Below are 27739 nucleotides of genomic sequence, written 5' to 3'. Positions count from 1 at the left end.
CTCTCGTGGGTGGGACGTCCTCCTCTACAGCCCACCAGATCCCTCCTGTGGCAGGCTGGCCAGGATCTTTGTTCCACCTGCAGTGCTTCTTAAACTGGATCGTGCACGCTGGTCACCTGGGACCTTTGCTACAATGCAGCCTCGGGCTCATCAGGTCTGGGATGGGACCCGCGACCCGCCCTCCTAACAAGCTGCCCGGTGATAACGGTGATGCTGGCCACCGACCACACTCAGAGCAGCGAGGCTATAGAGGAGCTGGTGGTCACCCTCAGAGTATCCCCGAGGTTTCCTTCCCGCGCCGGGCCCTCCGTCCAGGAGGCCACGGGGAGAGGGAGGCCCCTGGCAACTCAGCCCTGTGCCTTCCCGCACCCACGTACCCCGCCAATCCCTGCGCCCCCTGTAAAGGAATGTGGTGCCTGTGGCTACTGTCGTCGTTTGGTTTTGTTTTTAATTTGAAATAAACCTGTAAGCAGTTTTCAGAGTCGGGGCAGCCCTGATACGGATCATGGGTGTGTAACAATACTCTCCAATGATAAAGTCACACAGCTGGAAACGCTGAACAGTCCTCAAGCTTTGGTTCCTGTAGCCACGCTGGGCCGATCCTATCAGCTCCTCCAGAAGCCTCCACTCTGTTTGGGCTCGGACACTGGGAAACGGGCTCTCTGGTGTGTCCCTTGGGAGCATCGCAACCCAAGCTCATGCCGCTGGGCCCTCGGCCAGGCGAGGGTGACCCTTCCACCTCCCCACCCTGTTCACACGGTGATGTCCGAGAGATAGAAGCGTCTTCCGTGGCCTGGATGGTGTGTCTGTGTGTCTGTGCACGCGCGCTTGTATGTTGGCTGCATGTTGGGACATGGGTCCTGTGTGTGTGTGTGTCTGTGTGTCCGTATACGTATGGAGAGTGTGTGCACGCTTCGCCCCCAGCGCTCCAGTTCCGTAAAGCTTCCATCACACAGAGCAACGCTGGACTCCTTCCGCGGGGCCTGCAGGTGCGAACGTCCCTAGGTGGGCCCCGCGGGCGTGACTGGCCCCGCTGTCCCCTGGTGCTGAGGCTGGTGCTGGCCCTTGCGTCTCCGGGAGCCGGCGCCCGCCTCCTTGCCCTCCTTCCGGCTGGGGTTCCTGTTGGCGCTCTCACGGCGGCCCTGGCCCCCTTTCCTCCTCTTCTGCCCTGCAACCCCAAGAGCAGGAAGAGTCAACAAAGGATGTCCTGCAGCCAGTGAGGAGGCCCCAGGCATGGCCCAGGGCTCTAGGAGCGGGTGGAGAGAAAGCAGGGAGGGGGACAGGAGGGGGGCTGGAGCCACTGCCCTTACGCAGTCTCAGGGTCCCCCGCCAGGCCTCCTCTGACTAGCAGCCACTTCAGAGGACCCTGCAACATGGGCATGGAGACGGGGGTCCCAGGAGCCTCTCTCCCTCTGTCCCTCGATGAACCAGACACCCTCCTTTTTCCGTGTCTTCTTCAGACCTTGGATCCCAATGGGCCAGGATGTTCGGTGCAGCTCTCAGGACAAGCAAGTCCCCTGCCCCGCTCCACTGCCTCTGGGGGCAGCAGCCACATCATTGCCAGCTACAGGCTGTGTGACCTTGGTCACATGGCTACACCTCTCTGGGTCTCAGCACCCCCTTCCGTGGCCCCCTGTGACTTCTGAGGATCCTCCCAATGCCAACATCTGCTGGTTCAGAAGACATGAGGAAACCCTGGGACATGGACACTGAGGCTTCAGCTGCCATCACACCGGGTCCTGGGGCTGCGGTCTGCCAGTGTCTGGCACTGGATCCCCCTGCATGGCACCCTGTGCCGGGGTCCCCGTGTGGCCCTTTCCCGGGGGCCTGGCAGGAGGCAAAAGTGGTCAGACCTCCACGGCTGGCCCTGACCCCCAGCCCTGGGGAGGCAGAGGCTGCAGCTCACCCTCGGGACAGGGTGTCCTCCGCACCGTGCACTTGCGGGTCTCCTTGGTGTCGGAGCAGACAGCGTGGTCCCCACCAGGGGCATGGAGCACCCTGCGCGTCCGCTCCTCAGAGCCCCTCCGGAAGCCACAGAGCCTCTTCTTCTTGGAGCACGGCCCCCACAGAGACCACTCACTCATTTCACATTGTGCTGGCAGGAAGGGGGGGAGGAGGGAGAGAAAGAGGGAAGAGGGGGTCACAGCTGAGCACCCCAGAATACCCCAAGGGGGCCTCTGCCACCTGCCCTCTGGCTGACCCTGATGCTGGAGGCAGCGTCAGTCCAGGGGCAGAAAAGCTCGGAGACAAACCCCACAGGGCGGTCAGGTGGGAGCGGGTGGGGGCTAAGCTTTCCCTGCACAGCCCCCAGCCCAGGCTCTCCCCGCCCCTCCCCAGCCCCCTCAGCCCTCAGCTCCCCACAAACTCACCAGGACTGCTGCACTCCATGGTGCCGTTGGCCGCTGAGGAGCCCTCGGGACAGGCCGGATAGCAGCGGCCCTTGTGCAGGTACAAGCTCTCCTTGCACTTGGTGCAGAAGTTGTGGCTGAAGCAGGCCTCACAGTGCTCAATCTTGCACTCTGAGGAGAGAGCCGGATTGAGGGCCTCTGGCTCATCCCAGTCCCCAGTGCCCCCCAACCCAGAAGGCAGCCCCACACACACCGCGACCTCGAGGGCAGAACCATGGCCTGGACCTGCCATGGCTGCAGAAGAGTCCTGGGAGGGAGGGAGACAAGGACAGGCTGGGCAGAGGAGGCCCGAGTGACCATACTTCAGGGTTGGCTGGGACAGTCAGCTCACTCCTCCCCAAACCCAGTCAAGGCCCTGGAACCACCTTGTGAGGCCCCGGAGAGCTGGTTTCAGGGGAGGAGGGGGGTGGGACCCTCTGGGATTCGTGGGGGTGAGAGAGAAGGGTCCCAGTGCGTCCTGGCACCCCAGAGGGCCACCTAATCAGATTTGAACTGAGGGATGCAATGACCCCTGCTCGAGGCTGTGTGGTTTCTGCTCCCCCATTGCTGGGCATCTGCAACACCCCAAACCCCAGTTCCCCTCCTGCCCTGTGAAAAGAATCTGCTCGGAGAGGGGAGGAGAAATCCCAGGGCAAATTCCTCACCCTCTGCAAGGCCCAGTTCCAGGAACCACCTTGGTTGGACTCCTGGGTCCCTCCCTGAGCCCCTCCCGCCAGCTCTCCCCACTCTGGGGAAGTGGGGGGAGGGAGGGTCACAGGGCCCCGGCTGGAGGCAGGCAGAGTCTTTCACAACCTCTCCCTTCCCAGACCGTGGGCAGGGCTGACTTCCTCCCAGGCTCTGGCACCTGAAGCTTGGGCTGTCAGTTTCCCGGGAGCTGGTGCAGCCAGAAACTCCTACCCCAAATACCCTGAGGACCGAGAGGGCAGCCCCAGGGTCCCCCCTCCATCCATCACAAGCTCCCCACCCCACTGCACCCCACCCCTCCTCTGTGCCCCCTGGGCTCTGCGGCTTCGCTTCCTCCACTCCCTCCTCTCTTGCTTGGATCCCCGGGTTTGGTTGCAGGTGACACACAGTAAGAATGGCCACTACTGTGCGTCCAGCGCGGGACACTCAGGGCTTTCCATATGCCTCTGGCGACCGCCCTAGGGGTGAAAACGAGCACCCTCATTTTAAAGATGAGATTGTGCGAGGCTGCAACACGCCCACCCAATGTTATATAAAGAATAAGAAGCAGAGTTGAGATTAGAACCCAGGGCCGATCGCGGGTCAGCCATTTCCCCTGCAGGCCTCCCTGTTATTAGCCCCCCCAAAAAGGAACACCTGTCACTTAGGTCCCATCTCCCTCCAAAGGCCATTGGGAGGCTCAACTGAAATGCATCTCATCTCCAAGGCTTCTGCACCAACGGGAGGGGCACTGGCATTGTTCACCCGAGTGTGTTCCCTGTCTGTCCCCCCAGAATGTCACAGTGAGCCTAATCTAACAGAGGTGGGACTGCACGTGCCCTGGGCATGGGCACCGCAGCTGTTGTGCGGCACGAAGCCCAGGCTGCAAGAAGCCTTGGGCGCGGGGTGGGGAGCGGATGGGCTGACAGTTCCCCGCAGTCAGTGGAGCCGGGCGGTCCCCGAGCAGAAGTGTGATGGGACAGGACACAGGTCTCGGGAGCATCTTTCTGGCTGCAGTGCGGAGGGAGGGTGGAAGGGACCCACGTGAGTGTTGGAGAGAGAAGCAGCCTACTGGGACGGTCCGCAAGAGGGGCGCTGGGAGCCCCGGCGAGACGACGGCAAGTGAGGATGGGAAGGAGGAAGCAGGTGCGCTGTGGGAGATGACACGAGTGACAGGCTGGCTCTCAGGTCAACGGCCCGGGTGGCCTGGGACACTGCGGGTGGGAGCAGGTCTGGAGGGAGGAGGTAGGGTCCCTCTACGGCCACAGTGGGGTGGAGAGGTGGATGGACTCTTGGGCCTGTCTGGCTCGCAGCTGGATACTTGAATCAGGAGCCTCGTCTCCCATCCTCGGTGTCCCCTCTACTCTTCTTGCCGCCACCAACGGGTCAAAGCACTCTCCCCTGGTGTCCACAGCCTTCTCTGCCACCCCGTCCCCCCGACACGCACACACACACTCACTGATGCACTTGTTCATGTCGGGGTTGCGGGCATCGAAGTATCCAGGCGGGCAGGAAGGCAAGCAGACGCCCACCTGGCGAATGTCGTTCCTCTCCAGCAGGATGAACAGCTTGGGTGAGCACTTGAGGCAGCCGTTGACCTCAGAGCAGAGCTCACAACCTTTGGCGCAGGCCTGGCTCCCCTCAGCACTGACTGCAAGAGTGGGACAGGGGTAAGAGGGCGGCTATGTGGGAGCCCTCCGTCCTTCCCGGGCTCCCACCAGGGTGGGGAGTGGGTAGATTGGAGTTTCTTTCTACACGACGAACGTGAACGTGCTTCTCAGAAAGCACAGGCCAGGATGGCAGCTCCCTGCAAGGCTGCTTTACAAACCTCCCAGCATCATCTCTCAGGGGGACTAGCGCCGCGGGGAGGGGGGGGGCCTGACGCATGCATCCCCATGCCTCCCCAGGTCCAGGCTCAGCAGAGACCCACTCTCCAGGCTTGCTCTTTCCAGGAACCTCCCCATCCCTCCCCAGAGGAAGAAAAACTCAGCCTCAAATGTGGACAGAGGGGATTTTTTTTTTTAACCTGGAGAAAGTTCTAAGGTCAAGAAGGACAATGGGTTAAACGATCTGAAAAATAAGTCATCTTCTCAGAGACTGGAAAACAATGCAAGAACTTATGTCTAGAACAGTGGCCTCAACAAGAGATGATTTGGCTCCCAGGGGATGTTTGATAACGTCCAGAGACATTTCTGATTGTCACACTGGGGAGGGGGGTAGGCGATGCACCAGGGGTGCCACTAAACATCCTACAAGGCCCAGGGTCACAGGGGGAGGTGGGGGGGGGGTGCCCACAACAAGTTGTCTGGTTCAAAATGTCAGTGATGCTGAGGTTGGGAAATGCTGGCCATCCTGGGGGCAGTGTGATCTCTAAGCCCAGCATGAGCTCTCAAACCTTTGATGTCACTCCCTTACCTACTCCTGTAGCAACACCCCCCGAGCCCCTCCAAGTACCCTGTGCTGCGTGAGTGCTGGGGACATGGTGGGAGGCTCGCCTGACCACCCCAAGCTGACCTCTCAGTGGTGCAGACAGACCTGCAAACAAATGCTGACAACTGCAAGGCCTAGCTAGAGTGAACCCAAAAAAGAAGAGAGGGAAGGACAGGAACCTGGGGGTCTCAGTGGTTGAGCATCTGCCTTCGGCTCAGGGTGTGACCCCGGGATCCTAGGATTGAGTCCCACATCTGGCTCCCTGCCGGGAGCCTGCTTCTCCCTCAGCCTGGGTCTCTGCCTCTGTGTGTGTGTGTTTCTTATGAATAAATAAAGTCTTTAAAAGAAGAAGAAGAAAAAAAGAGAGGGAAGGAGTCATAGAGGAGGTGCCATTTGGGCCAACTCTTGAAGAATTAGTAGAGATTGGTCCATCAGGAAGTTGTGATAAGGGTCCTCCAGGAGCAAGGACCACAGAGGTAGGAAAGAACCCAAAGGAAATTGCAGATGATTTGGGTGCAGGAGGGGAGTGGCGGGGAGTGGTGAAAGATAATCATGCTAAGGAACTCAAACCCGATCCTGCCAGGCAGCGTGTCCCAAAGAGCACTCCTGGGGACACACTCTCCCCTAGATGTTCACCGGAGGCTGTAGAGAACAGGACAGGGCGTCAGGTAAGACTGCGAGCCACCGGGTCTGAGGGGTCTAAACAAGATTCTTTACTGTAGGGCTTCTTCGACCCTTTATTATGCTCCTGTGCACAGTGACTCCCTCAGAGGGGGACGGAGGAACCTTTGTTTTCCAAGCATTTTGACCAAAGAACGGCTGTTTTGCAGATTTTTCCCCAGAACTTTTCTCAGAACTGATTAGACAGTAGGAAGAAGCTATGGGCACAATGCAGGATCCGAGCTGATTTACGCGTTGGGAGGTTCCTGGATGGAGACCAGAGATTCAAGGACCATTTGAAAGGAAGCTGACCAGGGCGCCCGGGTGGCTCGGTCAGGCAGGCCTTCGGCTCAGGTCATGGTCCCAGGGTCCTGGGATGGAGTCCTGCTCAGCAGGGAGCCTGCTTCTCCCTCTCCCTCTCCCCCTCCCCCTGCTCGTGTTTTCTCTCTCTCTCTCTCTCTCAAATAAATAAACAAAATGTTAAAAAAGAAAGAAAGGAAGGAAGAAAGCTAACCAGATCATCCAGGAGGAAAATATGAGAATGTCATCAAAAAATTCTGCGCAGCTGGATATGGACAGCAAAAGATTTGAGAGAAGTGTAGGCGATATAGTGAAAGTCCAGAGCCCGAGGTGACCGGCAGGAGGGAGCAGCCTGGGCTGAGAGCTAGGGTATGTGGGGGAACAGCGGGCCGGTCCCTAAACGAGGCCCACCCCACGGGAAGAGAAGCACGTGGAGAAGGGAACGCAGAGTGGTGGTGAGCCGCGTGGGAGCAAGCACGTGGCGAGGAGCTGGAGATGCAGGCTGGGGACAGAGCGCCGGGGGCGGGGGGATCAGAAGAGATGGCAGGAGATGGTGCAACATAGTGGGCCCCGACCTCAGGCTTCCAAGTCGGGGGACCTGGAGCAAATCCCCAGCCCGTGACCCCAGGGGGCAAAACACAGGGTCTCATGTGCCTCCCTTCCCACCACTGGAAACGGACAGTGAGGATGTCCACTCTGGGGGGGGGCCTGCTTGGAGGAGCATCTGCCGCGGGGGTTACCCTGATTCCAGAACAGGAGAGAATGCGTCAGAGTTAAGGTGAGTGGAAGGGGCGTCCAGGGGGCTCAGGGGTTGAGCATCTGCCTTCAGGGTATGACCCCAGGGTCCTGGGATCGAGTCCTGCATTGGGATCCTCGCAGGAAACCTGCTTCTACCTCTGCCTGTGTCTCTGCCTCTCTCTCTCTCTATATGTGTCTCTCATGAATAAATAAAATCATTTAAAAAATAAAAAAAAATTAAAAAGAAGCTGAGCGGAAGGGGAAGGGGCAACAACAAGCACAACCACGTAACCCCACTGTGACCACAGTAGTGGGTGCTGGCTCCTCCGTGTGGCACCTGACTCCGCTCCCAGGGCTCATCAAGCATTCACTTATTCAATCCTTACACCCCACAAAGCAGGTGCCATTATTAATTTGTAAGCCTCCTTTTTTTTTTTCTAACAGAGGAGGACATGGAGAAGTTAAATGACTCGAATGAGGCTTCGCAGCCAGCAGGTGTTCCAGGCAGAGGGAATGGAATTTAGGAAGGCCATGGGCAGGACCCCACAAGCTGATGCGGAGACTGGAAGTACAGGGAGATGGATTTTTTTTTTTTTGTAAATATAGAACTGATATGTATATAGAGCTGATGTTAATGAATCGATACATTTAAAAATTAATATTGTTCTTGGTTTAGTTCTAAGAGCAAAGATACTCAAATGTTCCATTGGCGTCATGAGGGAGCCCTTGGGTTTATTTTTCCACTTTGGGCCTTTATCTGGCTGTATTACAAATTAATAAGTTACTGTGGATTTTAGGTACTGCTTCTGCTTCAGAGATATTGTAGCCTCTATCATTCAAGGTTTTTACTGAATTCATTGCTGAAATGAATGTTCTTTTTACTCTTACCTTGGTTTCAGTAACTGAAGTGACCCCAGGTAGTGACCCGTGCTCATTTATCCCATCCTTGTCACTTTTGTTAAAGACAGATTTGCAAAAGGCCTTCTCCGAATCCTGCCGCCCACCTCCCATCCAACTAACAGCACGTCTCTGTGCGCATTTCTCTGGATCTCTCAGTGACACAGCAAGAGAAAGCATGGAGTACTCGGGGTCTGAAATCAGCACTGGGCAGGGGGGTTGGGGGTGTGGAGGGAGCTGCTGGGCATGAAGCTGGGGAGGGAGGCATGGCCAAGATGAGGAAGGGTCTTGAATCTCTCCAAAGGAGTTTGGACATTGTCCTAAAGGCAGTGAAGAATTGCTGGAGGCTTTAAAATCAGAGACCTGGCCAGGATGGCTCCGTGATATGGAGAATGGGCTGTAGGGGCCACAAGTCTGGAGGCAGGAAGATGCCTCCAGCTTGAAGACACAGAGCTGAACCGAGAAGACGCAGAGTGGACACAGGGATGACACTCAGGTGGGAGAAGCAACAGGCCCAGGGGATGGGCTGGACACGGGGAAGGCGCAAGCCGAAGGTGACCCCGAGGTGATTCCAAGGGCTGGTGTGACAGGGTGGCCCTTGGCCCTTCCCCGAGGCCACAGGAGGAGGAGGAGGAGGAGGAGGAGCAGGTTTGGGTTGGGGAAATGATGAGCAGTCAGCTCTTAGATGTGTTGAGGCTGTGGCTTCTGTGGGAATCCGGGGGAAGGTGCCTATTAGGCAGTAGAACCTGTGGGTCTGGAACCCAAGAGAAACTTTTTGGCTGGAGACTGTGGGCGCGGAGTCCTTAACGTGAGAACAGTCGTAAAGGCATGGGGGTCCACCAGACGGTCAGGGTAGTGGGTGGAGAGATGAGAAAAGGAACTAGGACTTCAAGGGAAGGGCAGAAATAAAGAAAGGCCACTCACAAGCATGGCGTATATGGAAGCCAAGAGAGGAGGACACTGGGCAGGGCAGGGGGCATCACTGTGCCAATGCCACTGGGGTGTCAGGTAAGGAGGCAGCAAGGGACAGGTGTCGGCGCCCCGGGTGGGGGCAGGAGGCAGAGGGTAGTGGTCCAGGAGGAGAGGAAGGAGAGCCACTGCATTCAAGCAATCAGCTGTGGAGCAGAGGCAGGACCCCAGGGATCCATCCGTGGAAGCCGTGGTCATCGGTGGTCCGGTTGTGGGAGTGGGAGTCATCCCGAGGCAGAGGCTGAGCAGCGGGTGGGGGCAACACTGACTCAGCAGGGCGAGCTGAGGGCGAGGGGCTCAGAGAGAAGCGGAGAAGGAATCCTGGGTGGGAGTGGGCTCACTGAGGGAGAGTGGGCCCAGGAACCAAGTTCAAAAGGGGAGGGGGGCAGGGACAGCTGGGGGGAGGCCAGGGCCACAGGCGCTCCAGGAGGTGACTGGCTGGCTGGCTGACCCCCCACCCCCAAGGGCGGTGCGGTGGCTGGAGAGGAACGGGAAGTGAGTGGGAGGGGTGGAGGTGGGGGTAAAGGGAGGAGGGAGCCAGAGAGCAGAGAGGGGAGACCAGCTGCGAGCAGGGGCTGGGATCCCGAGACCCCCGAGGCTGAGTGAATTGATGGAGTGAGGACCCGAGGACCCCAGGATGCGGCCTTGGGGTCCGAGGTGGGGGATCAGGGACAAGGACAGAGGGAGCTGATCCTCATGAAATGTGGGGGCTCAGGGAGGGGGAGGAGAGCCTATGAAGGGGGAGAGGGACTCAGTGATGGGCAGGGGTCAGGTCAATGAGGAAAGGGATGCTGGTCAAGGACAGGAACCCAAGGGTGTTCTCAGCTTGGCGAGACAGATGCATGGGCAGTGGGGTGCTGATAGCCCCGGGAGGGCGGTTCTGTGTCGAAGGGGGAGGAGAGGAGGACCCAGGGACACGGTGGGCGTTGGGGGGTGTCCAATGATTCCAGGGGAAAAGTGAGGCTCGTGCACTCGGTAGACATTCACTGCACACCTAGCACGTGCCCAGAAGTGCTGGGAGCTGGTGGCTTGGACGGATAAACCCAGGCCTACCCAGGATGCCCAAGCCAGGGCTGGCTAGCCCCTGCGCCGCGTGAGTGGATGAGCAAGGGCAGGCCCTCCCTCACCAGCTGGAGAGGTGACGGGGGAGGGCCACATGGGAGGAACAGCCTGTGCAAAGGCTCTGAGGCACCGAACACCCTAGTGCATTCACAGAATGGGAGACAGGGCTTTCTCCTGTCGGCAGGGAAGGGGCCCTGGAAGGGCAAGACCACATTGACCGTATGAAAGGTTCCTGTGCCTATGCCCGGGCGAGGCACACAGGGGAGGCAACCTTGGAGGCTTGCAGCCTCACTGGGGAGGCTGGGTGGGCTGGGTGAGGTGGACAGCACCCGGAGAGGGGCCAGAGCCTGCATCCCAACCTCTTCCCCAAACCCCATCACACAGCTCTGCCTCCCCCAGTGGAGCCCAGTTCCCCAGGCCAGGAGGGCAAGGCCGGTACCCTCCTCCGTGCCCTAGGGCTTCTCTGGCTCCTTCACCCATCTTTGCAAACTGACGTTCCTAAAACCAAAACCTAAAATCCACAGTGGCTCCCTATCGCCCGCAGGACTAAGGCCCATCAGGTCTTACTAACTTCTCCACCTGGCCTCAAAGGTCTCTGTGAGCCGATCCTGCGCGCCTCACCTGTCAACACTACCCTCAGCCACGTACAACTATTTCTGCTTGTGGGTCTGGGCGCATCGCACGATCACACACCTCTGTGCCTCTACCCGGGTTGGTCCTTCTGCCTGGGATCCTCTCCGCCAGCTTCCTGAGCCTGGCTCACCCCTTCAAGCCTCAGAACTAAAGTTGAGTCCTCTGGGAAGTCTCCTGGCGATCTCACTTGCCCACCACGTCTGGATGGGGAGTAAGGCCTCAGGGAAGGAATGAGGGCTTCATGGGGGCGGGGGACTGAGTAGGGCTCAGGAACCAGACCGAAGAAGCGTGTGGGCAAAGGGGACTGAGTAGTGAGTAAAGGTGGGTAGTACGAGGGGCAGGAAATCCAGGGCGGAAGGCATCAAGGAGAGGGTGAGGGCCAGGGAGGAGACAGGAGGCCGAAGAGGGGGCTCGGGGAGGGGACCGGGTGGCCCCGCCAGGTTCATGACTCACACCCGCAGCCTGGTTCACTCAGTTCCCCACTCTCCGTGCAGGGGGGACCGTCACCCAGGCCTGGGATCACCCATTTCTGGACTCAAGACTTCCATGTGCCTCTTGATCAGAGCCCAGCTAGGGGTCCTCTGATAGCCCTCCCAACACGCAGGGACTGACGGGATGGGCAGCATGCAGAGGCCACAAGCCCTGGCTCCTCCGCTGCTGGCTGCCACTGCCACCCCGACCAGTGGCTGCAAGCTCACGCAGTATCTTGCTCCCCTTCCTTCCCTCCCCACTCCCCGGGAACCCTAAGAGCAAAACGTCCACACGTTGTTCGTTGTTCATGTAACAGCAACGTGCACCCCGACGTCTACACAGAGCTTGATATTTTACAAAGGGTTCCCAACCAACACCTACATGCAAACAAACCTCACGTAGGCTTTGCTATATCCCCTTAGAGTTGCCGTTTCGGCTTTGTGGTTTCTGTTCCACGAGCACCGTCTAGCAACATCTACCCTCGTATCCCTCTCTGGATCCTTCAGTGTGGACGCTCGCTGCACCCTGAGTCGCTCCCCACGCCTCCCCCCACCCTCACATGGCTGGGGACTAGGGACAGGGCTGCGGCTGGGGGCTCTGTCGAAGGTGGACCTAACTGCTGCGTTCGGCTGCCTGTTGCAGGGACCCGGCCTCTCTGCCGCTCAGGCCAGGACTCTGTTTTGGTTTTATCAGCACAAGAGACTTGAACCCAGGTCTCAGGCCCCTGGCTTAGGGAGGGGGTGTGTGTGGCTCTGCATGTGAGCTGGCGTGCGTCCCAAGAGCACGACTGGCTGCTCTTGCTCACTCTCTCTCTCATCTCGGAAACACAGGAGACTGGTTCTAAACCGCTAAACCGCATCTGGCCCATGGAGTCCAAAATACGGGCCACAACAGATGAGGAGGGAGGAAAATCAAGGCGTCGCTGCTGATGAAACCTAATAGTCCCTAACTGTTTGTTAAGCCAGGGATTTTCAGCTTCACCAATTCTCCGAGCTCCTCTCCCCGGGGCCGGGTCTGCCTTTGGCCTCGGAGACCCAACAGAACTCGGCCGCCTGCGTGGCGACCTTTCCTGGTGGGGAAGCAAGAGGTGGAGGAGCCTGGGCCTGTGGGACTGACATCCCTTACAGGGGACGTTGAAAGACAGAGAGGCCTTGGGGTCTGTAGGGTAGGCCTCCTCCCTACTCGCTAGCCTGTCCTTCGCGTCCCCAGAGGCCCTGGGAGTGGCCAACCACTGGGCAGGTACATACATCCCCATCCCCCATGGCAGGAGCCAGGCCAAGGCCCCAGAGCCACAGGGGATGGGATTCTGTGGGGGCAGGTTAATCCTGAACTGCATCAAGCTGTTTTTAGGAAGACAGGGGTTCGTGGGAATTGGGTCCCAGGATCGGCCGACTAGGTGTCCCTAGGCCTATCTGTACCATAAGAGATCTTTCTTTCTTTCTTTCTTTCTTTCTTTCTTTCTTTCTTTCTTTTTTTCTTTCTTTTTTTCTTTCTTCTCTTTCTTTCTTTCTTTCTTTCTTTCTTTCTTTCTTTCCTTCCTTCCTTCCTTCCTTCCTTCCTTCCTTCCTTCTTTTTTTAACTGTGAGAACCCTCCTTCCAGTGACATCTTACATGGAATTTTATGGAAAGCAGCGAAGAGCGATGCATTCTAGTTGGCCGGGGCCATGGGGCCAGACTCCTTCGGCCCCCAGTGCAGCCCCCCGAATCCCACTGCGCAGAGTTCATAATAACGACGGGAGTGGCCAGTGTCATGAGCCTCCCGACTCCGCTGCAGGGGAAGCTGTTGCCCAAGCTGAGCGGAGTTCCTGGCCCAAGATCCCCGAGACCCTGAAGAAAAGAGCCATGAACTCCCTGGGGCAGTGAGGAGGGGACCTAGCACCCTGGGGCCCGGGCCACAGCAGGGGCCACATCTCCATGAATACCGCACAAAGCTGGTGTTATGTCAAAGGGCATAATCCACACAACTGGATCCTCATAAGAGAGGGGTTAATCTAGAAAGCGGAGTCTACAGAGGGGAAAACAGATAAAGTGGGTAATCTCCAGAGTGGGTCGTCTCAACAAATTAATCCACAAACCGGATCATCCACAGGCAGGCTAATCTACCGAGCGATCCGCACGGCTGTCAGGGGCAAAGGAGAATCTGCAATGGTCATCATGGGACGAAAACACCACCGATGGCCCTCGGGTCCCCAGGTGGCCCCCTCCCGCTCCCACAGCCAGGGGTGGTCCAGCCCCCCCTCCATTACTCACTCCGCCTCTGCCTCTTCCCCTTGATCCCCCGGCTGCCCGCAGCAAGATGCATCCAGCTCAGAACCAGGGCCACCACACACAGCCCAAGCCGCATAGTCACTTGCCAGCTCCAGGCCCCTGGTCGGAGGGGTGGTCTCTGGGTGGGGAGGGGGAGGTGGACAGCGCAGGGCTCTTGCTAACGCCTGCGGGGCTGGGTCAGCAGCAGGAGGCCCAGGCCTGGGCCGTATCCCAAATCCACCATAATCTCAGCTGGGGACAGAGAGGGTGTGGGGAGCCCACTTCTTCATCAGCCCATAGGGAGGTCCAGAGAGCTTTCCCCAAAGGCACCTCAGGGTGTCACATGGGAGAACTCTTTGTCGCTTCAGCAGGGACACCTCCAAAAACCAACCTGTTGGGGGAGGAGAGAGAAAGGTTAATTCTGGGGAACCATGGGGTCCCCCCAATGTTCGCCTCCTACCCTCCCACAGGGCCTCCTACCCCGAAGACCGACCGTGAGGATTCAGAGTGGTGAGTATTACAAGTTACCCACCTGACGCCCCCGTAGAAATCTGCTCCTTTTCCCAGGAATTTCGCAGAACCCCCCTAACCTGGGACTGGAGCCGGCTACCCAAGCAGCTGAAATATGATAGACACTCAAATCAAATCTGTGGGTCACTGGGAGCCAGCTGGCCCTACCCCTGCCCAATACTGGGCAGCTCTAACTGGAAGTCCTTCCTTGAATCTACCCTCCAGACCTCATGCTGCAGTCACAGCCCGTCTCTGGAAGAGGAGCTCTCTCTGCCCTTCTGTGAGTGACCCCTCAGCCCTCCCTTCCCAGTGCTGAGTCACCCCTGTGCCTTTCACCTGTGGAGCTAGGGCAGTGGCCCCCCGACACGCTGGCAGACTCTGCGTGGCCCTCTGGGCTTGGCGGGAGAAAAGGAAGTAAGGCTTCCCCCGGCCACAGAAACTCTGACACAGCAGGCCCTGCGGGCCTGGCCTTTGTGAGAGGATAAAAGAGGCAGCGATGCCCGCCCTGGCCAGAGACACAGAGAATGGGGATAATCCCCCAGCCCAGCGAGAGCCAGGTCTCTGGACCCGCTGGCCGGGTGATGGGGGCAGGGGGAGCTGGTCCCTCCCCGGTAAAATGTGTCTGGAGCCCCATCTGGGAGTCCGGGCCCCAAAAGCCCTGCTTCACACTCTGGGATCACGCACTCCCATCCCTTCTCCCAGCCGAGGCCACGCACGCACCGCCCCCCACACTTGGCTGCAGATCCCCCCCCCCCCACGGGCGGGCGCCCTGGGAGAGAAGGAGGCAGGCAGGCTTCAGAAGGCCTTGTAGTGCCAGGGAGGCCTCGCCCTCCCACCCACTGCTTGGATGCCTCTGGCCCAGCCCCTCAGCCTCCCTGAACGTCAGTCTCTCCATCTATAAAGTGGGGCTAAAGATGCCCGTTTCAGGGGCTTTGCTCTGAGAGTTGGCTGAGTTTCGGCTTACTAATGAGAAATCCGAAATGCTGGAGCGGCAGTGCCCCTCCCACCACAGCCCAATCCCTTTCCCCTGGCCTCTGGGGGAGGCCCCAGGGAGCCCACCTGCACGGGAGATAAATCATTAGCCCTCTAGGGAGTTCAGCACTTCCCTGCCTGGCCTCTCCCACCAGCTTTGAAGGCCAGTCACACTCAAGTGGTTAAGCTGCCCTGTGAGAAGTGTTTACATGAGGCTGACGGGTCCCACCTGGTGCTGCAGCCCAGCCAAGCAGGGCAGGGATGCCCCCAGCCACCCCCAAACGCCAGCCCCTCCAGGCCCCTCCAGTCCTCCCTGCCCCAACTGCCGGAGCCTTCTGTCCTCCCCAGCCCCCACCCCACACTTCCATCGCCCCCAGTCTGCGGTGGTCTCGCTGACCTTATCAAACTGGGGTCCGCAGCCAGAGGCTGGCCGGAGAGCCTGATGGTTAAGGGCAGGAGCAGTGTGCTTGCCTTCCCATGTTGGCAGCCCTAACGTATTAACTCTCACCCCGGCCTGGTTGCTTAGCTGACCTGAGCCTCAGTTTCCTTATCTGCAAGACATTGGTTGTTTTTTATAGTTTAAATGAGCTAATACATGACACCGCTTGGGGTGGCGCCCGGCCCATCATGGGGACTCACTAATAATTGCATCCTTTACGACCAAGAAGACACAATTTTGTGTCTACACGCCAATGGTTATCTAAAAAGCAATACAGGTGTTCTGTTTCGCTTTGGTATCATCTGGATACCAGCCTTAATACCGAGCACTGTTATGCAATTTCCATATTGGCATTTATCCCGGCGCGATCACTCCATATGGCAGGGTTAGCATTTAATTGAGGCATTTGTGAAACTGAGGTCTGAAGACTCTTGGCAGATACATTCCCAGGGTGCCATGAGCCCTCGCGCTGGCCAAACACCGGCGGAGGAGGCCGCACCAGACAAACGTGGTGCTAAATCTCGGGTCCGTGAGAATTTGGTCTCACTGTGTGATCAGTATCAATGGGATCCTAGAGGTGGAAAAGAACACCTTTGCATCATCTCCTGCACCGGCCCAGGTCGGTGCCTGGCACACCAGGCTGGGTGCTCAACAAATGTCAACTGCCCCTTGCCTTCCCCTCTATTCCACCCTCCTACATCTTTGCTTTCAGCCTGGCTCTTGCCATGCTCGTCCGTCCGGTCCTGACCCACTCCCACACCAGTCACTATGGGACCCTGGTCTCGGCTGGGAAATGGACAGGAGGATCCAGGTCTAAATTTCATTGGAGCAGCTGACTCTGGCCTCCCTCACCTGTCACTGGATGGAAAGAGCTTCAGGTACTTTTAAAACATATGTAGGTATAGAATCAATTCTGAGAAGGAGCTAAGAGTTCATTATGCCCGGGGTATGAGTAACAGATAGGGGACCAGCTAGCTGTGGAGGGGGTGCTCTGGACGGCAAATATCCCATCTAATGGGAGCAGGTGCTAGTCAATTCCAGGTGACTGTCGATAGGCAGAAATAATGATTTAATATTGTCAGATCTTCTGATTTTTTTTTTAAGAGAAGTTGAAAACTCAGAAGTTTGTATGAAAATCCAATTTTAAAAGATGGACATGTCTGAGACTAAGAGCTGCAGTAGCAAGCCCCAGAAGATCACAGGTCCCTGCATCCATCTCCCTCCAGCCAGTCCCTGCCCCCCTCGCCCGGTCCTCCACCCCATTCAAGCACAGTGGGCACACGCAAGCGACCCTGGGCTTGGCGACCTAGGGCAGGCAGAGCCAGCGATGGGAACAGCTGGCAGTCACCAAGGTCTCAGGCATCCGTGGGGGACGGAAGCACATTTTGTCTCTGCCAGGGTCGGGGTGCAGAGCTCCCATCCATGAGGTACCTATCCCACCTGCCATGTGTTAGGGCCTCAGCACAATTCTAGGAAGGAAGTAGAATTATTCCCATTCTATGGGCAACCAGGGGTTAAGGGTCTCGGGGTGACATGCCTAGTCCAGTGATCCCCTAGTGGGGTTTGTTGCTCAGGACTGGGTGTCTGGAGGGGAGCTGACCTCGGAGGTGGGGAAGGAACTGGCGGCAGAGGCAGAGCTGGGGTGGGAGACCTGAGAGAGAGGCCGTGCACAGGCTAGGTGGTCTGGGAAGGGGGGGACGCAGGCTGCCAAGGGGAACCCCGTGGGTGGGTGGGGGGTGGAGCTGAGGGCAGGGATTCGTGCCCCCACAAAGCTGCAGTTAACTTTTACCCTCTTGCCTGTAACACTTTCAGGATAAATTGGTACTCCGTCCGGGGCCGGATACAGACCCAAAAATGTAAACCATCCCGATAATTTCTCATTAACCCTCCCGGGGACCGGCTCCGGATGGCAGCGGGTGGGGGGCCGAGGTTGTGCTGGGCGAGGGGGTAGGACCAAGGATGTGCCTGCCCGACCTGTCAGGATTAGCCTGTCGGCGGAGCCAAGTCAGGTGCTGGGGTTCCCCCCCCCAACACCCACCGGCAGCAGTGGTGGGAAAGGCTCCTTCACGTCCCTCCAGCTCTGCCCCACGCACCCAAACTCTTCTTCCCTCCCCACTACCCTGGAGAGGCCCGGCAGGTGCAGGGGGAGGCGAGGCGGACCTGAAGTCCCTCAGACTGTCCCCCCCAAACCCAAGAGAAGTCTCCAAGTCCAGGAGGCCAGTCTGGCCACTAAGCCCCTTCCCTCAAGCGCCCGCACCCAGAGTGGGTCTCAGCCATCCTCTGAACCCCGGGGTGGCGGTGCTGGTGCTGGTGGTGCTGGTGGTGCTGGTGGTGGTGGGGACACATCCTCCAGCTCTCCCCAGCCCAGCCCGGCCCAGCCCAGCCCAGCCCAGCGGCACCATAGTCCCTCTGGGCGACCGACCCGGGCCAGGGAGTCGCGCCACCTCGCAGCGCACTGGGGGCCGTGGTGCCAGCAGCCTGCCACGTCGGACCTGACCGGGCTGCGGGTCTGCGGTGGGAGGGACCCGGGGTCATGGGACTGGGAATCCGAGGCGATGACACCAGGGATCCAGAGCGCGTTGGGGAGGAGGGGGGGGATAGGGCTGATGGGCTTGGGGGAGTCCGGAACCACCAGTTGCCATCAGTTCAGACTCAGGGTCGGAGATCAGATGGGAGTGGGGACGGCGGCGAGGACCAGCGGACAGGCTCCCGGGTGCGCCCTCGCGCGCTCCGACCCCGCAGCAGCCCCAGTCCCCTTCCCCTCGCTGTCGGCCCCCCAGGCCCCCCGCCCTCGGCTCGGCCGGGCCCCGACGGGAGGGCCCGGGGGAGGGGGCGCTGGGGCGGACGGGGCGGCTCGGGGGCACTCACCTCGGCGCTGCGGGCCGCGGCGGGGGCAGGCCCGGGAGGGGCTTGGGCGCGCCGCTTCCCGCTCCCCGCTCCCCGCCGCCGCAGGACTGTCCGGGCGCCCGGCTCGCCCGCGCTCCGCCCGCGCGTTCCTAAGTTGCTCAATCTGCGGGCGGCTCACGCCCTCCGGGGCAGCGCCCCACCCGGCGCATCGGTCCTCTGGGGCGGCCCGCTCCGGCCCTCGCGCGCCCGGGGTCCGCGCCCCGCTCCGCGCCCCGCGCCCGCGCTCCCCGTCGCGCTCCGCTCGCCCGAGCTCCCGGCCGGGAGAGGGGCCAGGGCTGCGCTCGCACGAGGGAGGGAATCCCCCCCCTTTGCAGTCCCACCCCCCGAGCCGGCCCCCCTTGCCGGGATCCGCAGCAAAAAACGGACTGGAGTGCCAGGCCCCGGAGTCCGCAGCCCCCTCCCGCAAGCCCTTGCCCGCAGCCGGGGCGCTGCGCTCGGAGCTGCGCGGGGAGCGCGGGGCTGCAGAAGCCGCTCGCGCCCTGGGGCCCCGGGCGCCCACCCCGGGGGGCCCCCCGCAGCCGCAGCTGCAGCTGCAGGCAGCTCTGGCGTCAGAACGGGGTCTGAGCGCCCTGCCGAACCTCAGTTTCCCCGCGGAGACTCTAGAAAGTGACCAAGGCACCGCGCTCACCAGGGCCTGGCCACACCCTCCTCCTCTGGGGGTCAAGTCTTCAGAGCATCTTCCCCGTTCAAGGAAAGTATAAGGCCGCAGGATCCTGGGAATCCGGGTGAGCTGCTGCAGAAGGGTGAGGGGAATGTTGAAATGAGCCCCTAGATTCTCGAATCCCTGCTCTGCCGCCGCTTGCAAGCTGTGTGGCCCCACCTAAGTTCCTTAACCTCTCTGAGCCTCAGTCTGTTTTGAGGGTTCAGGGGGGAAAGGAAAGCTTCCAACAGCCTGGGAAATGGGGAGGAGTGGGGGTGGGGGCTCCGTGAATGTGTGCAGAAGCAGACACCTGCAGTGATGCGGGAGCTGTTGAAGTCAAGCCTGAGGAAGGGAGGGAGACCCTTCTCCAGGGTGGCAGACAGCTGTTCTCAGCTTCGTTTCAGATCTGGGTAAAGGGAGATGGGCTAAAACTGTAGTTCGCAGGAGTTAGTTAAGTTAGAGCAGAAAAGCTATACCGATGGGGGGGGGGGGGTGCGTGTGGCTGGTGCGGAGAGGGGTGGTGAGTAATCAAGACAGGCTGTGGAATCTCCTGAGGAGGGGAGGCGGGAGCCCTAACTCTTGAGACAAGGGTGCGGGGTGCTTTACAGTGACAGGGGACAGATGGAGTGACCCCTGGGGTGTCCCGATGGCCCGGGAACGGAGACGCTGGGCGGCCAGAGAGTGTGGAGCCATTGGGCATCCAATGCCCAGTGTCTGGATTCATTCAGCCGCAGCCTTGCCAAGTGTGCAGGAGGATCACAGCCACTTCCAAGTGGCTCCAGCCCCCACCCCCAACTCCCTCTCAATGCAGCTCCCCTCTCCCCTAGGCCCTGAGCTCTCCCTATGTCTCACCGGCCCTTGGCTCCACTCTGCGCCTAATCAAACAATCCTGAATGCCGAAAACTCAATGTTTATTTTATTTTATTTTTTTGCACACTTGCATAACTCCCTGACAAGCAACGCCGGGCGTTGGGCTTTTTGTTTGGTTTTATTTTGTTGCATTTAGGGGAAACGAGAGAGAGAGAGAGAGAGAGAGAGAGAGAGAGAGAGAGAGAGAAGGAATCACACAAACCACCCAGCCCTAGAAGATGTCTTAGGCCAGACCGTGGGCTCGGGTTTCCTGCCTGAGGAAATGTCTGCGGGAGTTGGGGGGCCTCACCACTAGGCTGAGGAATGAGTAAGGGAAGAAAGCCACCTGGGTCAAGGAAGATAATGAATTAGAACCATGTGACAATAATAAAGGGCATTTCTTGTGCACCTACTATATGCCAAGCCCTGGGCTTTGCATCTATGTTCTGTTGCCTAATTTCGCAAGCCCCTTTACAGTCTTCCTTTTCTCCTTTCCTTGTAAATGTGAATTCTGAGCCTCAGAAACATCAAGCAATTTGCTCAGAGACATATGACCTGTAAGTGGCCAGCCCGGTTCCCATTATGCTAAATGACTTGTAATTTCCCTGAGAGCCTGAGCTGCCCTGAGTTTGCATATGTTGTTCATTCTGCCAAGAAATGCCTTTTTCTCTGACCCTTCTCCAATCATCCTTCAAAATGCCTACAGGGAGTCTCACCCGGCCACCTTGCACATCGGGCCCTGGACCTTGTGTGGACCTGTCCTGCACTCATCACTGGCCTGTGATTGCCTGTCCCGCTGCGCTGCGAGCCTCTCATGGGTGAAAAGTGTGTCTGATTCATCCCTGCGATTCCAAGCACCACGGACGTACCTAACTGATGTGGGGTGAGCTGAAGCCCCAGGTGGTTGTGACTGTACCTTTTGTAGATCCTGATCAGCTCACTCAGATGATGTCACAGGTCATTGTCATTCCTTACCTAAACCAAGGTCACCATGAGAAGACCTAAGGTCAGTGGATCCAAGCCTGCGCAGTGGTTCCTAGAGAAGAGCTAAATTCCTTATGGTGTATGTCATCCTTTTCCAGGTGAGACCTATTCTCCCACTTGGGTTGTCATTTGACCAGTATACTTCCAGCGACAAGTAGTAGGAGACTAGCTCCAGATAGCTTAGACGGCAGGGTGGTTTGTTATCTCACGTACCAGGAAGGGCAGAGATAGGAATGATCCAGCAGCTCAGCAACCATATCGAGAATCAGAGTTTCGGGCACCTGGGTGGCTCAGCGATTGAGCGTCTGCCTTTGGCTCAGGGCATGATCCCGGGGTCCTGGATGGAGTCCCACGTCGGGCTCCCTGCATGGAGCCTGCTTCTCCCTCTGCCTGTGTCTCTGCCTCTCTCTCCATGCATCTCTCATAAATAGATACATAAAATCTTAAAAAAAAAAAAAAGAATCAGATTCTCTCCTATATTCTCCTTCTACCATCCTCAATCTCCCAGCTACTGCCCTCCCGATCGCAAGGTGGCTGCAGCTGCTCCGGGCTCTGCATCTTCACCGAACAGGTCTGGCAGTCTCCTTTTTTAAAGAGTTAATTGGCATTTAAAAATGGTTAAGGTGCTAAATTCTGTTATAGATATCTGCCACAATTAAAAAAAAATTCTTAAGAAGCTCACAGCATCACATGAATGAATGAATGTGGTGAATGAATCAATTGCAGACAAGAAGGATGCTGCGGCTAGGATTAGTGTGCACCAGTCACGATTACACAGGGAAGAGTGTTCACAGATAAAAGCAGGTCTCTGCTGCCCTGAGGAAGGGAAAGTGGGCTTTGGGGTGGGCAAAGTGGGCTTTGGAATGATCATCACTGTCACTCAAAAAAAAAAAAAAAGCTGACTTTGTTATCGTCAGTTTATCGCAGAGTCCCCTGCACCCTAGTCTCCTTGATTGTGTTATTCTCTGAGACCTTGTCATACTCTTCCATGGAGGCAATATAGGATAAAGGCTGATGGCATGGACACTGGCGTTAGCCCCGAGTTCCAAGGCCATTTCTACCTCTCAACTAGCTCAGTGCCCTTGGGCAAATCGCTTTACCTCCCTGAGGCTCAGTTCCTTTATCTGTCAAATGGGTATAGGAGCAATATCGACACCAGCCTTCTCATGGGGATAGCATAGGGCGAGGCATTCAGGGAGCGTCACACGGTGCCGGGGACCACAGTACTTAGTACGCGCTGGCTCTTAAAATAAGCTAGACATTTGTCCTTTCCTTCATTAAATATTAACTGAGTATGATCTGTATCCCAGGGGCCAGGCTGGGAACAAAGGACAGAGAAATGAACAGCACATTGTCTGTCTTCCTAGGAGCTGCAGGTCTGGGGGAGAGACGGGGCGTATAGGACGAGGAGGGTGGGCCCAGAGGCCTGATGCGCTGCGGTGCCCTTGGAGGCCCCAATTGGTTCTGCTGTGCAGAGATTTAGGATGAGAGGGGTGGGAGCAGAGCAGTACAGGAGATCTTTCCAGAAAGGGCCTTATGTGTCAAGCCGAAGAGCAGGGACTTTACCTCGAGGGCAGCGCACAGGCCCTAGGGTTTGTGACCTGCGTGAGAGGCAGGTTCGGGGCTGCCCGGCAGCTCTGTGAGGGCCGAGATTGAAGGGGGGGGATGAGAGGGGATCATTGCAAAGAGCATGGGGCTGCTTTGCTCCCCAGTTCCCCTCAACGTCCCTTCCAGAGGGCGGCCTGTGTCCCCCAGGAGCCGGGACACCAGAAGCGTACCTTCTCTGATGCTCTACCTCGTGTGGCAGAAATGGGGCTCCCCTCACACACACCTGGGACATGCAGCCCCCATCCCACTGGGCCTGGAAAAACCACTCATTCTTCCCCGGGAGGAGTGGGGAGCCTATGCCATCGCCTCCCTCCCCACCCTGATCTTCCTTCCACATCCCTCACAACGCCTCCCAATCTTTCTACCTCCCTCCTCTTCTCACCTAAGGCACCTGCCGCACACCTTGGGGAGCCTGCTTCGCTCACACAGGACGTGGACAGCAGGCTCCAGGTCCTCCTCTCCATAGCATCACCCCCGGGGCCTCCTTGTCCATGTCAGAGCCACTTTCACCCCCTGGCCCGTGGGGACAGCGCTGGTCTCGCCCACTCCACTCCAGCCTCCCACTCACACGGTTGATCCCTCTTGGCCTCCAACGGCTCCGTCGCTGAGACCACAGACTCTAAGACCCCCAGACCCCTGCCACCACCGCCTTCTGCTCCAGACCTCTCGCTCCCTTCCTCCTAATTCAGGTCCTCAACACTTGGCCCACTCAGTAATGACTTTGGGCGCTGGCCTTGCCCCTGGGTCTCAAAAGCGCAGCAAACCCCCTGCCTCTCTCCGTGGAGCTCCGCAGGACAATCCCCCAACTCCCTGGGGTGGTGTCACTGCGAATCCACAGCCAGGCTCCACTGGGCCTCGGCCACTGGTGTTGACCCCTCAAAGCCCCCCAGGGCCCCTCCCTCATCAAGACAGCTGGGACAAGCCAGGGGACTCCTCCGATTTCCTTCAGCTGACACTAAACTCGTGATCCCTGCTCAGAACCTCTTTCTCCCCAGATTCCCCCTTCGTGGTAAACAGCAGTGAACCTGATAAACAGGAAACTGGGGTTTGTTTTCCTGCTCACCCCTCTCCCCTCCCACACCCACTCCATTGGCAAATCCTGTTGGATCTACCTCCGGACCATCCCCAATCCGGGGTCCTGCTCACCTCGCTGCGCTGCTTACCTGGACGATGGGCAGCACCCCCAACTGTCTCCCTGCTTCTGCTCCCCCCACCAGACCAGGCTTCACACAGTAGCCAGAGAAAAATCTTAAAAATTATAAGGCAGATCCCATCACTCACAACCCTGCTTAAACCTTCCAGTGATTTTCCATTGTACTTGGAATCAAATCCAAACACCATCCCTTATAAGGCCGCATCCCTCCGGCTTCATCTGTCTCCTCTCTCGGCTCCAGCCTCACTGGGCTTCTTTCAAGTCTTTGACCACTTCCTCGTCTCAGGGCCTTTGCACAGCTCTTCAGATGGGCAGCTTCAGCATCCGTTTGTCGGAAGGGCCACCCTGACCTCTCCATCTCAGGAGCTCCCCCGTCCTTCCCGACCACGGCCTCCTTTCGGTTCTGTTGGGTCGGTGTGTTGGGTAATTATCTCCCTGCTGGCTCCCCTCCCAGCCTCAAGTTCCAAATCCCCGGTGCCTGCGTGTGATAGACCCTCCTCTCCCTCACGGCCCCCTCGCCCTGCAGGACCCTCTACTAAGGTCACCAACAAGCTCTGAGTCACCACATTCTGCAACTCCTTTGTCTTCCTTCTTCTCCAGCTCTCTGCAACTCTTGACATCCCCCCACCCCTTCTTGGAATGCTTCTCTCCACCATCCTGGTTCCAGTTCCTTGTCCCTCTGCCCACCTCCCCTCCAGGCCCTAACCGTCGGCAGGTGCACGGTTACTCCTGGCCCTCTGCCCTTCCCTTCAACCATGCACTAATACAGATAAAAAGCACAATATCCAACAGTAAGAGAAGCAAATGTGATGGTCAAGTTTATACGTCAACTTGGGCAGGCCGTTACAGACATCCTTCTAGATGCTTCTGGGAAGGTAGTTTTTAGATGAAATTAACATTTGAAAAAAAAAAAAAAACAACAAAAAAACATTTGAGTCTATGGACCCTGAGTAAAGCAGATGACCCTCCATGGTGTGGGTGGACCTCAACCAATCAGTTGAAGGCCACCAGGGAACCAAGACTGACGTCCTCTGAACATGAAAAATTCTTCCAGCAGATGCCCTTTGGACTCCTATTGCAGCCCCAGGTCTTCCTCAGATCTCCAACCCTACCCTACAGATTTTGGACCTGCTAAACCTCCACAGTCATGAGACAAGTCCTACACACACACACACACACACACACACACACACACACACACTCCTGGTTCTGTCTCTGGGAGCTCGAATAGAGTAAGCGATAACTAAACATAACTAACACCCTCCTCAACTCCTCCCCTGGATGAGGTTACTCTCATAGGTCCAAGCCCGTTGGGCCTGAGAGTCCGGATACCCAGGTCTTAGTCTGGGGTCTGAGGGGATGATCCCATCCAAGACCCCGTCTTGCTCATGTCAATAAACCGCAGCTCCAGCTGCCCAACCGCACCACGTAAACCCCCAGAGGCTTGGCTGGCATCTCCTTTACTCCCCAGGTCTGAACCATCAGCAAGCGGCTTCCCTGCCACCTCCAGAGGGTCTCCCGGATGCACATGTTGGGCGCCATGTGCTCTGCCAACACCCTGCTCCAGCCGCAGCCAAGGTCACCGCCTGCTGGTGCTGTCTCCCGCCTTCCCTCCTGCCCCCCAGTCCTCTCCGTGGCATCTGTGTTATGCTAAATCTAATCATAGCACTCGCGGTAGTTTCTAGGGCTGCTGTTAGAATCGCCACCAACTCAGTGGCTCCAGACACACTCATGTCTCATCCTACAGCGCTAGAGGTCAGAAGTCTGAGGTGGGTTATGGGGGCTGCCTGCCTCTTCCACCTTCCAGAGGCCACCCACATGCCGCGCTCGTGGGCCCTCCTTGCATCCCTTTGACCTTTGCTCCAGTCATCACCTCTCCATCCTCCCCCTCCCATGTATAAGGAACTTTGTGATTATTTGGGCCCACCTGGATGCCCCAGGAGACCGTCCCTCTCTCAAGATCCTTAACATATGTGCAGGTTTTGGGGATTCGGATACAGACATCTTGGGGGGGGGGTGTCTAGGACAGCTCCTAAATCTTCCCAATGGGTCCTCGCTGCACGTAGAGTTAGAGGCGAACATCCTCACCCCTGCACTTCACAAACCCTCCCAGGGCCCATCCCTTACTCACCTACTCTGCCGTGGCAGCCACATCACTGTCCCCTGTGGGGGCCGGACACACTTTCCCTTCTTCCTGCAATGTTCTTCAGCTCCTTCTCATCATTCAGGCCTCTGCCCAAATGTCACCTCTTCAGAGAGCCTTTCTCTAGTCCAAAGTAGATGAATTCGCATTCATCATGTTGAATTATTTTTCCTCATTGCCCTCAATCTCTGCCTGATGTTCTCTTGTCGATGATTTATTTGTTGGCTGTTCATCTCTCCCATTAGAACGCAGACATCCTCACAGCTAGGGCCCTGTCGCGCCAGGGTCACTGGCTCTGTAACTCAACTAGTATTGGTGAGCCTTGGTCTCCTCATTTTCCCAATAATCATACTTTCAGTCTCATCAGCTTCTTTTTTTAAGATTTTATTTATTTATTTGTTTATTTATTTATTTATTTATTTATTTATTTATTTATTTATGAGAAAGAGAGAAAGAGAGGCAGAGGGAGAGGAAGAGAGGATCCTCAAGCAGACTCCCTGCTGAGCCCAGAGCCTGATGTGGGGCTCCATCCCACCACCTCGAGATCATGACCTGAGCTGAAATCAAGAGTTGGACACTTAACCTCCTAAGCCACCCAGGTGCCACATCGTCACCTTGTTTTGAGAAGTAAATGGGGTAATGGTAGCTGCCACGTTTTGCTGCCTGTAATGAATCAAGCCCTGCCCTGGGAACTTTACGCGTAACACAGAACGTGCATGTCTTAGTTCAAGGCCACCGGCGGCGAGCCAGCTCAGGGAAAAGGAGGTTTATCGTAAGGCTGCAACCCATGATCTGCAAGCATCCAAAGAGAGAAGAAACAAAAATAAGAGAGTCGGGCTGCTTCCCGGGGACCAAAGAGGTGATGGCTATCATGCCCCATGCCTCCCTCTATGAGGCCACCTGGTCCTTCGTCACCGATCTGTCCATGCAACTGTGCCTTCTCTTGGAAGACCAGCTCCTTCTGTGTACATGTGGCCACTCGCGGCCCAACACAGCCTCAACTCCTTGCTGCCTCCCAGCGCAGCTGCCCAGGACCTGTTCTGTCTCCCAGGGCCCCCAGCCCATTCGGGGGCATCCGACTGCCCTGAAGAGAGTCCATCATCAGCCCTTGTGCCGTCACCTGTAGACGGAATGATGCAGTCCTGCAGCTGGGGTGAGTGACTGTGGATGGAGGAGGCCTCTCCTAAAAAAAGAATTGTCACTAGGCAGGCACCCCCAAAACACAACTGCCGGGACGCAGAGCACCTGTCACATTGCAGCATGCAGTGCGTCCTCTTCCAGAACTCTCCCCTTCCCACCTCCCTTCCATTTGCCAGGCCCATCATTCCCGGGCTTCCTAATACATCTGTCTCCAGCCTGGTTCTCTTATCTTCACTCCCGTCAATACTTGAAGCTGCCCGCCTTGTCTTCAAATTCAGCTTGGAGAAAGCCACATTCCTCTTCCCCCCAAACTGGCTCATGTCCCCAGTTCTCTAGTCCCTGACCCAGCCCGACTCTAAACCCTGCGTCTCCCTTCGCCCATCTCAGGGTCTCGGAAGGAGCGCCTGCCTTTCTGCCCCCAGCCCCAGACACAGAGCCGGCTCCTCCTGAACCCTGGTCTTCATCACCCCAGACTGAGTGTCCACAGTCACCCATGGCTGGGGAGCGCAAGGTGGCGAAGCCCAGTGCCCTGGAGCCAGACAGGTCCGGGCTCACGTGCCGGCGCTACTTGTCCATTTTGTCTCTTGAACTTGACAAATTCGGTTTCCTTATGCGTAAAATGCTAATAATTATAGTTCTCGCCTTATAGGGTCATTGTGAGGACTGATACAATTCACGTAAAGCAGGCATATGTGTATTTTCTCAGTGATTGATTAGGTTCTAGCAATGTGCCAGGAACACGACGATAAGTGGGATGCAGTCCCTGGATTTAAGAAACCTGAAGTTTCCTGCGTCACTCACGACAATAGCTTTTTGACTTCCTGCCGATCTGTCCATGCAATTGTACCTTCTGGCCCTTCTGGCAATACACGAGCCGTTCATTATGCTGTATAACATTAGTTATACTGGTCCCAAT

General features: G+C 57.5%; 1 protein-coding gene across 1 annotated transcript; it reads right to left on the bottom strand.

Moving 5' to 3' along the window:
• Positions 1-431: 431 nt before the first annotated feature.
• Positions 432-18369, bottom strand: RSPO1 (R-spondin 1). The gene is made up of 6 exons (XM_072723796.1): positions 18268-18369; positions 13482-13869; positions 4531-4722; positions 2370-2519; positions 1907-2095; positions 432-1168 (listed from the first exon to the last, which is right to left on the bottom strand). Exons 2-6 carry the CDS (start codon positions 13573-13575, stop codon positions 1002-1004), a joined length of 792 nt encoding a protein of 263 aa, XP_072579897.1. The 5' UTR covers positions 13576-13869; positions 18268-18369; the 3' UTR covers positions 432-1001.
• Between the last annotated feature and the right edge of the window lie 9370 nt (positions 18370-27739).

This window comes from Vulpes vulpes, chromosome 10 (assembly GCF_048418805.1).
Source record: "Vulpes vulpes isolate BD-2025 chromosome 10, VulVul3, whole genome shotgun sequence".
NCBI classification, from domain to species: Eukaryota; Metazoa; Chordata; class Mammalia; order Carnivora; family Canidae; genus Vulpes; species Vulpes vulpes.
This window is presented reverse-complemented; position numbering and strand designations above follow the sequence as displayed.